The following is an 18,741-nucleotide window of genomic DNA, read 5'->3' on the forward strand; positions in this document are numbered from 1 at the left end:
ACAAATTTTAATACCATTAATGCCATTTGAATGGTAGTAGAATTGAATTAGTAGAATGGTACATTATGATGGGGGGGGTCAAAATAGTTTTGAACCTATATGAGGGGGTCAAAAAGTTTTAGGTCCATTAAGAGGGGGGTCAAAAAGTTTTGGGTTCGCGAAGAGGGGGTTAAAAAATTTTCGACATGAAAAAAAATTTCCAGCCCCCCACCAAAGTATTTATGAACACTCCCTTAGCAGCTCGATTTGAAATTCACCCTCCTCTGCTGTGGAAGATTCAGGTTGAATCTTTCTCAGAGGGTGTATGAAATTTAAATGGAGCTGCTTCATGTGTTCATTCCATTTGAAATTCATACTCCCCCTGTGGAAGATATTTCTAAAATCTTCCACAGGGGTAGTGTGGATTTTAAATGGAATTGCCCAAATCCTGTAAACATGAACAGTTTTTGAGAAAATCACATAATTTGATTTTCCTTTGCTCGAGGAAGGCATGATGACTATAGCAGTAATACTTGATTGCAATGTTGATTTAATTTGGGCCACATACAATAAATGTTTTCGTCCGGCCGGATTTGGTGTGATAATTTATATAGCCATGTCGACATACAATTTCGGTATGTCGACTCGGCGTGATAATTTATCTGACCATTATGTCGACATAATATCGATTGATATCTCGCTGATATATGTTGCCAAGTCGGATGACACTTAAACGCTTCCGTAGAATGGACATGAGAGCACATCAGTATATCGAATTGAATTCTGAATACGAGAATGTCCTTTACGGAGGCGTTAAAAGTGCCATGTCCTTCTGATATCAAATAATTTTGATTTTTTTTTAAAATTTTGACCTTTCGTATTAAAGGCATCTGTGGATTTTCCCCAAAACACCTATTTTTTTGGTGTTTTAAGGGAAAAATCCACATCTTCAATACGAAAGGTCAAAATTTTCATTTGATCGTCGGCTTTTCATACCAGCTACATACACTTAAAATACATATCATTAGATTTATAAAGTTTACTTCGAGGACTCTTAAACATCAAAAACAATTTTTAACCATTTGCCATAAAATGTGGACTATGTCGCGAATTTCAAAATTTAATATCAGAAAGACATTGTTCTTATTCGAAAGGCAATTTGATATGTCTGATGTGCTCTCATGTCATACTGTCCAAACGTTCATATCCCACCCCTTGCATGAAATTCGGAGGGACAACTAACACAAAAAGACATACATGTCATCTTTTTTCACTAATAAACTTTATTTATCTTATAAAGGCTTTAAGGGGAGGGGACAAGCACCGGGCAAGAACCAAAACATTAATTTCACATGTTCTTATGTATAATAATTTCTTTAATTTTCGGTCCGCTTTGATTAAACCGTGTTTACACAGCTACAATTTATTTTGTTTATTGGCATTTGCCTGCCTGTTTTATTTTTGTTTATTTCTTCATAATTATTACTAATAGACGTAGGCCTACGTGTCACTAGGATCCACAACATGCTCATCTATCATGCCACATTTCTTTACCCCCCAATACATTTGTACATTCATTGAATGACCTTTGAAAATTTGGGTACAAAAACGCATAGGCCTACTCTGCAACTTGAGGTCAAATTTTGCACTAGAGGTTATTGAACTATGCCATTGGGATGGAGGCCATTGTGGTTCATGTGTGTACTTTTTTTGCGGTTTGCCAAGTTGCCAAGTTTGAACTAATTTCACAGTTCACTTGCGATTATATTTTTAACAACTCTCTTGTACCCGGGTGTCGACTGCAGACGACAAGTTTCAAATATTTTTAAAATGTAGGCCTACATTTTCATGACCATATGCGTATTTGGAATCATGCATTAAACTGACGTATAACCTAGTATTTGTTCAGTGATTCTTCTGTTGGACAGCTCTTCATGATATTTTGAGAAAATATCTCAAAACGGGGACCTTTTAGCTTCTTTGATCATGTTGATGTTGAAGCCAATGCATGGCTAGCACGCAGAACACTGAACTACACACAATAGGAATATAATATTCGCGGTAGCTGCTTTGAAGCTCTCGGTGGTTTCAAATTTCATTCAAATTCATAATTTGATAAAAAGTAATCATGGACTCCGTTGTCTTGGAAACACCAAGCATAAAGGTCAAGGGGTCACAACTGCTTAGTGACATAAATGCCAATTCATCTAACGAAATGAGTCGTTTGTCGCCAAATTATAAGGCCAAGTAACATTTAAAAAAAATATGTTTCACGTCCGGGTTTTCGAGAAAAAAAAAAAGAAGTAGGCCTAAATAGGGGGCTTTTTATTTTCTATTTTTTATTGCAAAATCGGTGTAAATAACCGCAATTTAGCGGTTTTAACGTGTACAATAATGCCTGAAAAAAGGAGGTCTTTTTTATTATTTTTGATCTGAGAAGTAGGCCTAGACACCCTCTATCACAAAACCTTCCAAAAGTGTTTCTTGTAAAGCCTATAGAAAGCGTCTCAACTTCCAAGACATACTTTTTGAAAAGTTATAACTTAATTTCAAAAATATAATTGAAGAAACTTCACAAAAGCGGGAGGGGACCTAAAACATGTTTATTATTTTATTTGTCCTAATGCGATTGCTATAGAACACTATTGTATTCGAGTAGAATTCATGTTTATGCATAAAAATATATCAAGAAAATGTAAGACAAAGAAAAACAGTTTCAATTTCAAAGCAGCTATTTGGTAGAACTATGGAATAAAGAAATGTTTTACAAGAACCTCCGCAAGTAGCAATAGTGAAATTCACTCTAAAAACTGTGCATCCGTATCTTGAAGCTTTTTAAAAACAATGTTTTTGTTTTTTGTTTTTTTTATTTGTTGTTGTTGTTTTTTGTGTTTTGTTAAACAAATGTGTTTATGAATATAATTTGTAACGACATCATGTGGTTTTAACAGGGTGTGAGTGACCACAGATAAAAAAAAAAGTCTGAAATTTGGATAAAATCACGATCAAAAAGTCTGAATTCATATTTTAATTGAACTTTCACACCCTGTTTTAATAACCGACAAGTGTCTCATTTTCTCCAATTAGCAGGTCTATATTTATGATTTGACCTTTATATTAGTATATGTTATTTACCTAACCATTACATAGTTATTATGTTATGTGTACATAATATGTGTTTGTGAAACCATTACGTTATTTGCGTATAGTCGCTCAGTTAAACAGTTAATCAGATTGTCATAGCGCTAAAACAAATAAAACGTGCGCTTTCAGACCAAAGAAGAGAAAATATTTTCATATGTTCATAGGCGTGAGTATTGGCCTATACCACTCAGCAGGATTATGTTGCTACCGTCTTTGAGAGCCTACAACCACCTTAAGACCTACAGATTATAGGCCTATTGGTAACCAACAAGCAGCGATAATAATTTGAAAGGTAAGTCAAGTTACTTATTTTCTTTTAAAAATCCGAGGTGCAAGATAATGTTACTTTTCTAGCTATTTGTAAAAACTTGCTGACTAACTTCACTCTTTCAGCTACGCTGCCTACTCTCTATTCCAGAAAAATACAGCACTAGCACTATTTTTGTTTGGATTAAAAAAATAAAAATGTAGTTCACGGCATCTTGCGAATGGTAGTGAGCTTTAGCAAAAAGTGAATTGCTCAATTCATAGCGAGCGTGTAGAAGAATTAAAATATCACAGATATACTTTTGTAGGTTCTGTGGTTCTTGAGTTATGTTGTAAAGAGGGCTGAAACAACAACACTTTTGTAAAAAATACATAACTCATTAACAACAATAAATTAAGCAAGTTTTCAAAACTATATGATTTGTAGAATGAAGTTTTGCAAAACACCAAAGTGTTATTTTTCAATAATAAGGGCCTATTGATTCAGATAATGAAAATCGATTTTTTTTTGGCTGCTTCGACCAATAATACCTCGTATATTCTTAAGCTATAGTTCTAACTTAACTGGCAATAAAAGTCAAATTCAATATCTTTGCAATTTGAGGGAAAAGAGGCCACAAACGTGCAGTTTGCATGTTTTCTTACATTTGTAGTCACATTATTTTAAGACTTGGCACAAGTTTAAAGAATCAAAATCAAAAAGAACTGTAGGCCTATAATAGGCCTACGTTAAAATTCTTAGAGAAGATTAAACTGCTATAACTCATGATAACTTCTCTAAGAATGACACGTCGTCGTTTCCAATCAAACCGTTTGTATAATTTTCAACAATTCACCAACAGGTTTGACTTATCATTGCTCTTGACTCCCGATTTTTTCCACAATGAGTTCTCTACTACGCCGTCTATCCGCCCAATCAAGTGCCAGTACCAAGCCCAATCAACCCGTCCAGCTATATCTTATACGTCTTTTACCAACATGTCGTATAGTTTGGCTATATCTAGCTCAGGTAAGGCCCTTATCAAATTCTGCCCTTATTTCGCAAAAAGGTGTATATCTCATGACCTTTGAAGGGTAATGAAGATCGAACTTACCTTACACCCTTTTGCAAAAGGAGGGCAGAGTTGATCTAACGATTTGTTGTAGTTTCTCATATTGAGTTGTTTTTTGTTCGGATTTTTGACAACCCTGATGGATAACCCATGAAAGTCTCTATTGAAGCTTATTTCCATTTGGTTTTGGGTCCATTTAAACACCGGGACGGGTTGGGAACAGCCAGGGGTTAACACCCTACTCTTTTCGAAACCGGCTGCGAAATACACCCAAATCTATTAGAAATACACCCAAATATATTAGGAATTCACCCAAATGTATTAGGAATACACCCAATTGTATTAGAAATACACCCAAATGTATTAGGAATACACCCAAATGTATTAGGAATACATCCAAATGTATAGGAATACAACCAAATGTATTAGGAATACATCCAAATGTAATTAGGAATACATCCCAAATGTATTAGGAATGCACCCAAATGTATAAGGAATACACCCAAATATATTAAGAATACACCCAAATGTGTTAGGAATACACCCAAATGTATTAGGAATGTACACAAATGTATCAGGAATACACCCAAATGTATTAGGAATACACCCAAATGTATTAGTATTAAACCCAAATGTATTAGGAATATACCCAAATGTATTAGGAATGTACCTAAATGTATGATAAATACACTAAAATATTTCTAAAATATTAGGAACACACTAAAATATCTAGAAATACAATACACCACTGCAACATGCATTTATTATATAGATATAAACCCTAATGTATTAGGTCTAGGAATGCATCCAGATGGCTCTGAAATACACTCACATGTCTTAAAAAATGCCCCTAAATTTATTAGGAATACACCAAAATATCTTCAAAACACACCCAGGTGTATTCGGAAAACTGTCACCTAAATTTCTTCAAAATACAAATAGGCCATATGAAATCACAGAAATACACTCAATATGAATTAATCTACCGACTTTATTAGGAATACACCCAAATATATGTATTAGGAATACACCCAAATGTATTAAGAATACACCCAAACCCAAATGTATAAGGAATGCACCCAAATGTATGAGAATACACCCAAATGAATAACCTTCACCAACATTTTATTAGTAATAAACCCAAATGAATACATCCAGATGACTCGGAAATACACTCACATGTTTTCAAAAATGCTCCTAAATTGATTAGGAATACACCAACTTATCTTCAAAACACACCCAGACGTATTGGGAATACTCTCACCCAAATTTCTTCAAAATACAAATATGAAATGTCTCAGAAATACACTCAATATGAATTAATCTACTGACTTCATCAGATATACACCCAAATATAGGGCCTATGTATTAGGAATATACATCCAAATGTATTAGGAATACACCCACATTGTATTAGGAATACACCCAAATGTATTATGAATACACCTAAATGTATTAGGAATACACCCAAATGTATTAGGAATACACCCACTCGTATGAGAATACACCCAAATGTCTTAGAAATACTTAATAATGAAATTATCTATTGACTTCATCATCATAAAGAAAATTAAATGTTTTTATTTCTATTTAGCATAAGATCCCGTATACACTCATTGACATAAAACCGTCATCCGACGAGGGAACACGTGGTCACAATAACGACACTGACGAAGACTTCAGTGAAGAAACGAAACTATCAGACCTTCCTCAACACTGCCCTCATCGTCAAGTGCCAATCCTTGTAGATGGAGATATCACGGTTTTTGAAGCGTAAGTGAAGTTGATATTTCATGCGTCCGTCACACTTGGCCAGCGTTTTATCTTTAAAACAATCGTTTAATTGTTGAAAACTTTTCATTGTCTTCAATTAGGCTTTCTTGTCGGTTATACCAAGTAACTGATGAGGCATAATATGCAGGATATTAAATCTTCCGTAAATAGCCCGACTATGGTACAGGTCACAAGGCGTGGCTTTTTACTTCCGCAAATAGTATATCATCGCATATGATTGATAGTCATACCATGGAAAATTGAATTATTGTCCACACATTGTGCTCTTGGAGTATACTAAGTCTAAATCCTCCCCCAACCCTTTAGGAACCACATTTAATTTAGTCCTATAGCACAAGCGGTGTCCGATAGGTATCGAGAAATTTTTCTATCATACCCTGGTATTAAATCGTATCAAGCATAATAGACCCTAATCAATATTTGCATAGTGTTATCATTTCAAAAAAGCCATCGGTCCCTATATCGGGGCACCGTTAGCGATATAGGGACAAATTAGAGGTCGTGCCTAACCAGCAATAAAGTTATAGTGTTCCTCCATCAGGAGCACTGTGTGTTGATGAGAACTCAATTAATCTTCGTGTCATTAAAAAAATTCCATGAAGCCTTAAAACTCCAAACGCGAGCTATAATAAGGCCAAAATTTTTAATGAAAAAATATGAAGTTTCTCATAGTATATTATGTAAATTACTGAAGCCATATGTTTTCAGTGGTGTATTGAGTTATTCCAGTTGAAATCCATACACCCCATTTGAAAGACATGACTTCAATCTTACACAGAGAGAGTGTAAATTTCAAATGGTTGCCTGCATATGGGTGCCTCCATTTCAAATCTACACCCCTTGTGTTGGAGATTGAGGTCATGTCTTACATATGGGGTGTAAGGATTTCAACTGGAATAGCCCATTATGCGGGCTAGGTGGGCTTTAACCGCGCTGCCCAGATCGAAAGGACAGACATTGAATCATTGAAACCTGCATCTTTTTGTGGCTTGTTTTAAAGGAAGTGTCCGGTAATCACAACATTAAGCCTTATATGTTAGAAAAATAATTATCAAGCACGAATCACATGGTTTTATTTCAAACAAACTCATATTAATCATAAAACGAATAAAACAGCCATCTCTCAACACGCGATATTCAAAATTCCCGCGCCGAAATTGTCTAGAGCAGTGACGTCCACATAGTTCAATGAAGCCTGTCGACAAATGAGCACAAATAACCATGACGTCACTGCTCTAGAACATTTCGGCGCGGGAATTTTGAATATCGCGTGTTGAGAGACGGCTGTTTTATTAGTTTTATGGTTAATATGAGTTTGATTGAAATAAAACCATGTGATTCGTGCTTGATAATTATTTTTCTAACATATAAGACCTAATGTTGTGATTGCCGGACACTTCCTTTAAATTAACACAAATGTTTAACTTGTTTATATGTCAAAGCTCATAAATAATATTTAGTCTCTCAAAGTATACATTTTCTCGTGCTTCTGTTCCAACAAATTCAACTTAGAGTTTTCTTATAATTGGCCCCTTCAGTCGTTGATAGCGTGTTGGCTCGGCTAACTCTAATCAAGCCGGAATTTTTCGAAGCGGAAACTGACAGCGAGGACAATTGTGAGCCTGAAAACTGAAAGCGAGGACGAATGTGTAGCTTGGTTTTGCAAATTCCGGCCTGATTCCGGCCTAAACGCCTTTAACGGCTGGAAGGGGCCGATAATAAGAAAACTATTATAAATTATATTCCAATTTACGTTCTTCGTAAATTCGTATATTTTCCGTGGATTTTCCGGTTTTTACCTGTTTTATTTGCAATCACTCACTAGGCCAGCCATATTGCGATACCTGTCGTCAAGGTATACCAATTATGCAGGATATGGCGCCACCTTAGCAACCAGAATGATGACAGAATCACTTATATCTTGGATCAACTCAGAATTATACAGGTATTTACACCCAAATAGTACACACAATCTTGAAAAAAGGGCTTAAATACGCCCAATTTGTAGATAAGAACACCAAACATGCCCAAATACACACAATCTTGACAAAAGTGGTTAGATACACCTAATTTGTAGAAAAGAATACCCAAACACACCAATCTTGAAAAAAGGTTATTAAATACACCCAATTTGTAGAAAAGAACACGCAAATACACCAAATTACGACGGGCAGTCAATAAGTTCGTAGAACAAGGTACTTGAAAGAGTACTAGCCAAATTCTTTCTATCTCACTCTTGAGCATGGTTACTACAAACCTTAATGCATCCGTCGCAATTTTTCTTGAAACCTTCTATGTCAACACAATGGAAGTCTTCCGATAGCTGCTTGAGCCACTCTTCAGTGAAGGCTCACCAATATTGATCACCAGCAAACCTGATATTATGAAGGTAGGACTTAAAATTCTGAAATAGGTTTCACTAACTGGAGGTCATGCCTAAACCACAATGTGGTTACTTTAGTCAACTGACCCATCTGTCGTGAATGGCAGCTTGACAAACTAAGAATAGCGCAAGGGGCACAATCCGAGAACAGTCACAATCCTACCATCAACCTTCTTCACATATGATATATGTCTATGATTGTACTTTCATTTGCCAAATGATCTGTAATCAAGACTCTCCCTGGACCTCAGAAAAAGCGATGAAGGCCTTACACTATGGTGACCGAGTGATGATCTTCTTAGGGGTGGGAGATCTAGGTGCTTCCACTAAATGCACTCGTAATTCCAGTGATTAATGTAAGACGTATCACCTTTTATATATTAAACTTGCCTCGGTCCTCATTCTAAGTATATAGAAGATGTGGGCCTGAATATGTCAATTGGTATCAATTTTGTACATGAAGATTCTGGGACCCATCTAGAAGACACCCTGGAATATCCAATGTTAATGGATTAATGCATGCATTAGTGGTAACGTCAGCAAGTCTTTTGGACCTTGGATGATATTCAAGGACGCTCATTCCGTCCTTGAACTCTAAGAACCATTTAGTTGCTGTTGAATACCAAGGGTTTTTTCTTTTGGTTTATCTACCCAAGCATGTTATGTTTCCATTGTAAAAAAATTGTCATGTTTAATTGTTCTTGTGTGCAATACATAGCATTTTCCCTGTATTCATGGTATTTAAGCATTTATCTCTCAAGAATGGGTGTATTTGGTTGTTCTATTCTACAAGTTAGGTGTGTTTAAGCACTTGACATGAAAACTTGAAGGTGAGAGGATCAATGATCTACCTAGAAAAAAAAAGTGTCTAAATTATACGGTCCTAATTCTGGTACGAATCTCGTACAGCTTGAAGATTAACTTGTGTGAGATGTTTTATGTACTTCCGCCTAGACTTTTAGTGACTCATAAAAAAAGTGGGAAATCGAATTAGTATACTAACCAGTATTGCCAAGTGCATGTTTTTGAACCGAAATTTGGCCAGAGTAGGTCAAATCACTGAAAAGTCGGTCATATGGGCATAAAACGGGGAAAGTCGCGCCAAATTGGGCTACAAAGTTGCCGGTTTAGTAACCCTGATGCTGCAACATAAAAGAATATTGACCTTTTCGGTAAATCCCATAAGTCTTTGCGAGTACACCTGAGAACTCGTCATTTGAAGTCACGAATTTTCTCAGGTGTACTCGCAAAGGCTTATGGGGTTTATTGGGGTCAATTACATTCATTCAAAGAAACTGATTCCATTCATTCACCCCATAAACCACTCGGCTCGCGTAAATATTTAAGGACGTTTTCGTTTATTAATTTTCCCTCATTTTTCTTGCAGGTTGGTGTCTCACCAAATTACATTGCCGCAGGTCTTTAAGGATTGTATGCTGCCCTCAGTGTCCGCTAACGAACTCATGGTAGAGCACGGTATAAAACGCATCACCAGAGAACTAGAGTCACTACAAAGGAGACATCTCAACGGACATAAATATCTTGGGTGCAGGGATGAGAGGAGTGTGGCGGATAGTTTTGCTGTGACGGTGTTGTTACAGCTTCAGTGGGTCGGTTTTAGTTTTGAATTATGGCCCAAGGTTTGTCATTGGCTGGACGATGTGACCAAGCAGGAATTCTGGGAAGATGTCCATACGGCGCATGCGCTGTTCGTCGAAGAAATGGCTGAATAGTGGAATCCCGCAGGGTTCAAATGACCTTTTAATAAATCCCATAAGCCTTTGCGGGTAATCCTGTGGTGTCATCACGCAGATGCGCACATTGTTATTGCGCACTAGTTCACGGCTTTAAAATGCGCAGTAGCGATGTTCACTAAATGACTGCGCATCTGCGTGACGTCAAATGACGACATCTCAGGCGTACTCGCAAAGGCTTATGAGATTTACCGAAAAGGTCAATTCGAGGTGCAACGTTGTTGAGGAAGAACTTCGAATTGATAGTAGCCTCACTCTGTACTGAGTTTTGTGATACATTCAAACGTAACGATGCACGAATTTTGTGCTAAAGATACAGCCGAGGAAGAATGGCAATCCAATACGTTAGTAAATATCGGACTAGAGAGATTGCGATTTCCAAACGTATAGCCCTACACGTGTATCGAACGCCCGTGCAACATGGTGAAATACAGTGATTGCCTTAGCTATATACTATTCTGTAGGCCTAGTATCATTAAAATGCTGGGAAACCTTAATAGCAATTCGTGGCTTCCATTTCTTATAGCAATAAGGCTTCCAAAAATGGCCTTCCATGAACACACAAGAGGATCCCTGTTGAATCACATTCAATTACTATTATTTACATTTATATCAAAACACGTAATTTTACGTTGCTTAGCAATTTCAACCAAAGAGTACCAACTACACTAGTAATTTCATGGAGACACAGGATTCTTTGAATACGTTCATAGATATTATAATAGGCATTTACGTGAACATATCAATGGATGAATTGATCACAGGCCTCCAGATTATTTCGCTATGCGTCCGGCAAACTGCGATTCACTGTGCGTGGTTGTTTGCGTTTTACGTGTGCCGCATTGGGGTGTACCCTGCGCAAACATTTGTAACGCGAAAGCTTTTAAAGACGCAAATTATCTGTCAATTAATTTCGGGTTCTTGACAATAATGCCGGAAGTATATAATCCAGGGGTGTCTATTCTTCCAGAAAATTGAAATTATTCCCTCACCCTACCGTGCTGTGTCACATCCATCCCCAGATTCTTCCCCAACTGAGATCCCCCAAAAATGGACCCAAAAGGGAAAATTATAGGCTGGTTGCTATAGGTGTGTTGTCAGACCCACAACTGTTAGGCTAAGTTGTGAGTTGTTCTATTCTGTCTTCTCTAAAAACATCAAATTCTTTCCTGGATGGTACAGTCTGGACACTAAATCATTGCATCTAAGGACTAATGGTTCAAAGGGAAGACAGGCTGGCAAACACCTTAAAGCTAAAAAAGGCTCTTTATTATTTTCAGAGCTAGCTGTGATTTATTATATTACAGGGCTATGAGAGTTCAGCTTTTTTGTTTTGATTTTCAGCTTTTTAGTACTGCCAGTACACATGCTCTGTACAAAAGTATAGGATCTTCCAAAATTGCAGCTTTTTGCTAGGTGTTTTGAGCTTTTTGCTGACTGTTTTCAGCGTTTTCAGCTCTTTTATATATGGTGACTCACATGTCTTAGAATTAAAATTCTTCTGTAGCAGAGTTCGAAGATTGCCACTGAACTATTGCATCTAGGCCTAGGGAAGGATAATCAAGAATTTGGATCTGAAGCGGAGGTTTAAAAGGGAAGATAAACTTGAACAATAGAGCTGTTAACTAATTGATAGTTCTGTCTTCCCTTAGAATCTCAAATGCTTCCCTAGAATAGATAGGCAGATGTCCAAACTAAAAAGAAAATGGATTTTGTATGAAATATATGCAAAGCAGAGCTCCCGTAATCTTTGTTTGCATTATGAGCTATAGTATTTATTAGTATGACCACTAGTCAATATTGCCCAGGCAGGGAAGAATTACTGACCCAACTTTTTCCTGTTTTATGCTAAAGTCCATGGTTTCCCTCAAAATAATTGTTTTTGGGATGGGAATGGCCAAGGGACCATTACATGTATATGCTAATGCTATGTACCCATTATAATTCTTCCCTAAATGACACTTGATGAATTCACCTACCCTGTACAGCAGTCACTGCCAGCCAGTGACCATCAATTTCATTCCAAAAATAGCCATAAAACATAATAATACATGTTCCAGTTATACATTTCCCCCCAAATTAGTTAATTTTATTTTTAATTTTCCTTGAATCCTGTTGACTTTCTTCTGTTTTTCCCTCTATTTTTTTTTCTTTTTCAAAATCCAAAATTCTTCCCCAAAGGGGTAAAATTATTCCCTCCCCTTTGGGGGCGATTAACGGAATATATTATAATCTGCCCTGGAGTGGGGTATTTCCGGGGTGTTAGGGTGTTGAATCCCCCCAATAAGTTGTTTTGGTAACTCACTCCAACTTAGGCACCAGAAACAAATATGTTCGGTCTTTGGATCGACCGTCGATGCTACTTCGATGCTTGTTATTAATGAACTATGAACTAATTAAGCAGAATTAACGCTAAATTTATATTGGTCAATATCCCTACATGCACAAATTACTATTTTATCACAATTAACAATAGTAAATTAATTGATTTCATAAATAATAAGGATCGACCAAGCATCGATGGTCGATCGAAAGATCGAACTAATTTGTTTCTATTGCCTTAATACCAAATATAACGGTATGTGATATTTATAATTGAATATTGGGGGGGGGGGGTCCTCAAAATCCTATTGACCAGGATAATTGAAGCTAGCACTCAATTCTATAGAATTGATTGAGCCACACACCACACACAGTTGAATACATACAAGAGCTTATGATTTGCAAAGACCGCCACTTGCCCGGGCCATTTGCCGATAATTTTATTCATAGCATGTGAGCGTTAAAGTATTTCTGTTACTTATTCCTAGCTATAGACCAAAATATCATATTCTTTTCATATGATTATATTCTCAAACAGCTGTATATATCACATTATTATATCGGTCGATTTAAAAACGTTTCTGTGGAATTGTAGTTAAATATATGTGTTGAAAAAACAAGATAATCGTATCTTAGTGTCGGGATCTTAGATGAACTTTCAGTGAGTTAATTGAAAACACAAAACTGACAACAAATTGAATTTTGTGTTGGCAACATCAAAGAGGGCAATATATTACTCATATGAGCATGCGCAGATCGTAAAACTCTCCCACAAAAGGAGTGTAGATTTCAAACTGAGTCACCCATTCATTCACACTCCCTGTGTGGAAGAATAATGCCACATCTTCTTTAGGTGTATACATAATTTCATAGCTATTGCATGACATAAAAACAAAAATATTACAAAACATGTCAGTATATTATATAATACAACCACTAAAACATCCGAAACAATGATCAATTATACGGTGCAGGGGCCAGAAATGAAAATACTAGTTTGCGTCTGATGACGTCACTTGCCAATCAAACTCAGAAACGATTTCTTTACAAGTTTTGGCATGATGATTGAAATTTCTAAACACGGCAGTAAAACAGCGTGTCCTCATGTTAATTGTGCACCTTCTCAAAAGTTAGGTCTTATATAGAAATAGGAAACTTTTTTCTGAAGGTAGAGCGTGTGTCAACAATTCCTAGAAAAGTTGCTTTTTGCCTTGTAAAAGGAAAGCATGATCGTATTTTTCACCATCACTATTTTCTGCGATTACCTTTTTGTTTTTTCAACTAAGGCACCATGATTCAACCTTCCTTTTACGCGATACTATCCAGTCAAGCGTCGTGGGGAATTTGATTGACAGTGACCACAGATGCACCCGAATGTTTTGGGAATACACCCACATGTCTTGTGAATACACCCACATGTCTTGTGAATACACCCACATGTCTTGTGAATACACTCACATGTCTTGTGAATACACCCACATGTCTTGGGAATACACCCACATGTCTTGTGAATACACCCACATGTCTTGTGAATACACCCACATGTCTTGTGAATACACCCACATGTCTTGTGAATACACTCACATGTCTTGTGAATACACCCACATGTCTTGTGAATGCACCCACATGTCTTGTGAATACACTCACATGTCTTGTGAATACACCCACATGTCTTGTGAATGCACCCACATGTCTTGTGAATACACCCAAATGTCTTGTGAATACACCCACATGTCTTGTGAATACACCCACATGTCTTGTGAATACACCCACATGTCTTGTGAATACACCCACATGTCTTGTGAATACACCCACATGTCTTGTGAATGCACCCACATGTCTTGTGAATACACCCACATGTCTTGTGAATGCACCCACATGTCTTGTGAATACACCCAAATGTCTTGTGAATACACCCACATGTCTTGTGAATACACCCACATGTCTTGTGAATACACCCACATGTCTTGTGAATACACCCACATGTCTTGTGAATACACCCACATGTCTTGTGAATACACCCACATGTCTTGTGAATACACTCACATGTCTTGTGAATACACCCACATGTCTTGTGAATACACCCAAATGTCTTGTGAATACACCCACATGTCTTGTGAATACACTCACATGTCTTGTGAATACACCCACATGTCTTGTGAATACACTCACATGTCTTGTGAATACACCCACATGTCTTGTGAATACACCCAAATGTCTTGTGAATACACTCACATGTCTTGTGAATACACCCAAATGTCTTGTGAATACACCCACATGTCTTGTGAATACACCCACATGTCTTGTGAATACACCCACATGTCTTGTGAATACACCCACATGTCTTGTGAATACACCCACATGTCTTGTGAATACACCCACATGTCTTGTGAATACACCCACATGTCTTGTGAATACACCCACATGTCTTGTGAATACACCCACATGTCTTGTGAATACACCCAAATGTCTTGTGAATACACCCACATGTCTTGTGAATACACTCACATGTCTTGTGAATACACCCACATGTCTTGTGAATACACTCACATGTCTTGTGAATACACCCACATGTCTTGTGAATACACCCACATGTCTTGTGAATACACCCACATGTCTTGTGAATACACCCACATGTCTTGTGAATACACCCACATGTCTTGTGAATACACCCACATGTCTTGTGAATACACTCACATGTCTTGTGAATACACCCACATGTCTTGTGAATACACCCAAATGTCTTGTGAATACACCCACATGTCTTGTGAATACACTCACATGTCTTGTGAATACACCCACATGTCTTGTGAATACACTCACATGTCTTGTGAATACACCCAAATGTCTTGTGAATACACCCACATGTCTTGTGAATACACCCACATGTCTTGTGAATACACCCACATGTCTTGTGAATACACCCACATGTCTTGTGAATACACCCACATGTCTTGTGAATACACCCACATGTCTTGTGAATACACCCACATGTCTTGTGAATACACTCACATGTCTTGTGAATACACCCACATGTCTTGTGAATACACCCAAATGTCTTGTGAATACACCCACATGTCTTGTGAATACACTCACATGTCTTGTGAATACACCCACATGTCTTGTGAATGCACCCACATGTCTTGTGAATACACCCACATGTCTTGTGAATACACCCACATGTCTTGTGAATACACCCACATGTCTTGTGAATACACCCACATGTCTTGTGAATACACCCACATGTCTTGTGAATACACCCACATGTCTTGTGAATACACCCAAATGTCTTGTGAATACACCCACATGTCTTGTGAATACACTCACATGTCTTGTGAATACACCCACATGTCTTGTGAATGCACCCACATGTCTTGTGAATACACCCACATGTCTTGTGAATACACCCACATGTCTTGTGAATGCACCCACATGTCTTGTGAATACACCCAAATGTCTTGTGAATACACCCACATGTCTTGTGAATACACCCACATGTCTTGTGATTACACCCATTGTTTTGGGAATAAACCCAAATGTGGAATGCACCCAAATGTATTAGGAATATATACACCCAAGTGTAATAGAAATACACCCAAATGTATTAGGGTTTACCCGAATGTTCCGGCCAAATATATTAGGAATACCCCCAAATGTCTTTGCAGAAGACCAAGAACGGACCCATGAGGGACGCCATTAATGATCTTAATGAATCCATTTAATCTACTTCAGCTATGCTGCTATGTCTAGTGTAAACAGAACCGTCGTTTTCGCCATCTGGAAAGGTATTCAGGAGTTGCGGAGATTGGTGTAAAACAGCGCCATCACTGGGAAGAGTAGGCCAAACAACAGGACGTCTAGATGAGGTACCCGTCGGGGAATTCAGCTCTGTATAGAGAAATCAAGCGAAATAAAGTATAGGATTAAGTTTAACCGATCTATGAAGTAATAAGGTATACCTGTAATGCCAGTCAGAAGTCGCGCTTTATTCCGTGAGTGCCGTGCACCGTTAAACTTTTAAATACATAAATAACACACTCTAAAACGACTTCGGAAAACATTACAGAAACGTTCAAATACGCAAAATTTCCTGCACCTTACGCTCGCATCATAATATCTAGACCATTTAAAGTTTGCAAATTGAGAACCAAAAAATTGGCATGTGCATGCACATTCCACATTGCGAATGGGGAGTGGACAAAGATATTAAGGGCAAGCATTTCTTGGCAGGCCGTGAGGGAGACAAGATATTTTGGGCACACCATTTGAAAATTTGTGACCAACGGTGGTTGTGCTCCTAATTATTGCACAGCCCCTAACTTTTTATATGAAAACACCACAACTTTTAAAAATGTTTGTCAAAATGTCATTTGTTGGCAAACATTTTTGTTAAATATTTCGTCAAAACTTGACAAAATTTTGTTAGAATGTTTTGTAGCAAGTTTTCAAAAATGATTTTGAATGTTATTAAAACGCGTTATAACATCTATATACCCTTTATGATATAAACCGACATTTAAACGTTTTCTGTCAACGTTTGGTGTTTGCTGGGTAAGTAGGCCTACTTGGGCACCGATCGCGCTATACGACCAAGGAAATGGGTTCGTTACTATAAATCGCCCACGACGCATACCTTTGCATCATTCTGACACTGAGTGATATTTGAGTATTAAGTCGCTACAGAGACGGTTTATACTAATCTCGCATTACCTACCTGGCTGCACATGCGCAATAGCCACTCCTTCATCACTTGGTCCTTCATGATCATCATCTTCGCCACATCGGCGACAAAATGTCAATGACTTCCAGTAGGCCTCACGGAAATCTTCATTTGTCAGTGCGTAGATTAAGCCATTAAAACAACACGGCGAATGGGCTAAAACCATGCTGAAAACAAACTGCACATCACCTAACTGCTTCCGCCCACCGTGGATCCAAATCGTACTCATTGTAACCCATGCAATCGCTATGTAAAAAGAAACGGACATCACCGAGCGCATAGTATTTATGTTACCACGTGTTGAGATGTTAAGCGGTGGTGGAGGAGGTGGCGAGTCCGAATCCCCAGTAATCACCACATGTATAGTGGGTGCGTGTGGTGGATTCACATCAACAGCCTGATTGCGAAGCTCTGACACAGTGCGACCCAAACAATATATCGTGATGGACATTGGTGCCCATGCCCCCAACGTCAGCATGAAATAGGTAAAACTTAATGACATATAAGGGTCGTACGTACAATGCATCAGACGAGAATCGAACCCGTGAGTTCCCCAGCCCATCATCGACGGTAACACGATCATAGGGCATAGTGTCCATAGCCAGAATATCATAACAGTGACTATCTGTGGTGTAAAGAAGACATCAAATAGAGCCTTGTGGCACACCCGCATATAGATGTATAACCCACACGAGGCTACGCTCCAAACGGAGCAAATGCAGGCCGATAAACAGAAGAACGATACCGCTTTACAGATACGCGAATCGATCGCTAACGGACTATGTCCCTCATCAGCGATAATACCAATGATTCCTAGTACATCTAGGAGAACCAACGCAAGACTATCTGCGACCACTAAGTTAAAAACAAAAGCATGATCCAGAGTTCGTAACTTTTTTACCGTCAGAACAGATGTTATAAGTAAGATATTACCGCACGCACCGATGATCAGTAACACAATTTTACAGATTAAATACGCGGTAGTGTCAGTAGGGTTCAGTGGAGGCTCGTCATCATTAGCGTTGTTTAGAGTAGTCATGGTGCTTAAAAGATGGTGGGCCCAGAATAGACCCCTGCGGTACCGCTATGTGTTATGATGAACCTCGTTTTGCTGTAGAAGATATATGTAGCTAACCCAAGAGATCCGTCTTCAGTAAAATCAACAAAATAATGGCTAGAAAACGTTGCAGTTACGTAATCCACGCACCCTATGGAAGATATTACCTTAATATCTTAAACGGGGGTGTAGAAATCAAACGGAGTAACCTATTCAGGCAACCCCATTAAAAATTCATGTGGAAGATTAAGGTCATGTCTTCCATAGAG

At 37.9% G+C, this 18,741-nt stretch overlaps 2 protein-coding genes across 2 annotated transcripts; one reads left to right on the forward strand and one right to left on the reverse strand.

The window, feature by feature from the left end:
• Positions 1-3,108: 3,108 nt before the first annotated feature.
• On the forward strand, positions 3,109-10,870 carry LOC140136233 (glutathione S-transferase-like). The gene is made up of 5 exons (XM_072157960.1): positions 3,109-3,415; positions 4,233-4,399; positions 6,037-6,215; positions 8,062-8,181; positions 10,007-10,870. Exons 2-5 carry the CDS (start codon positions 4,274-4,276, stop codon positions 10,350-10,352), a joined length of 771 nt encoding a protein of 256 aa, XP_072014061.1. The 5' UTR covers positions 3,109-3,415; positions 4,233-4,273; the 3' UTR covers positions 10,353-10,870.
• A 5,543-nt stretch (positions 10,871-16,413) lies between these two features.
• Positions 16,414-18,454, reverse strand: LOC140141309 (melatonin receptor type 1A-like). The gene is made up of 2 exons (XM_072163140.1): positions 17,410-18,454; positions 16,414-16,583 (listed from the first exon to the last, which is right to left on the reverse strand). The coding sequence occupies exons 1-2, from the start codon at positions 18,452-18,454 to the stop codon at positions 16,414-16,416; spliced, it is 1,215 nt and encodes a 404-aa protein (XP_072019241.1).
• Positions 18,455-18,741: the final 287 nt, after the last annotated feature.

The sequence above is a fragment of the Amphiura filiformis genome, chromosome 2 (assembly GCF_039555335.1).
Source record: "Amphiura filiformis chromosome 2, Afil_fr2py, whole genome shotgun sequence".
Lineage (NCBI taxonomy): Eukaryota > Metazoa > Echinodermata > Ophiuroidea > Amphilepidida > Amphiuridae > Amphiura > Amphiura filiformis.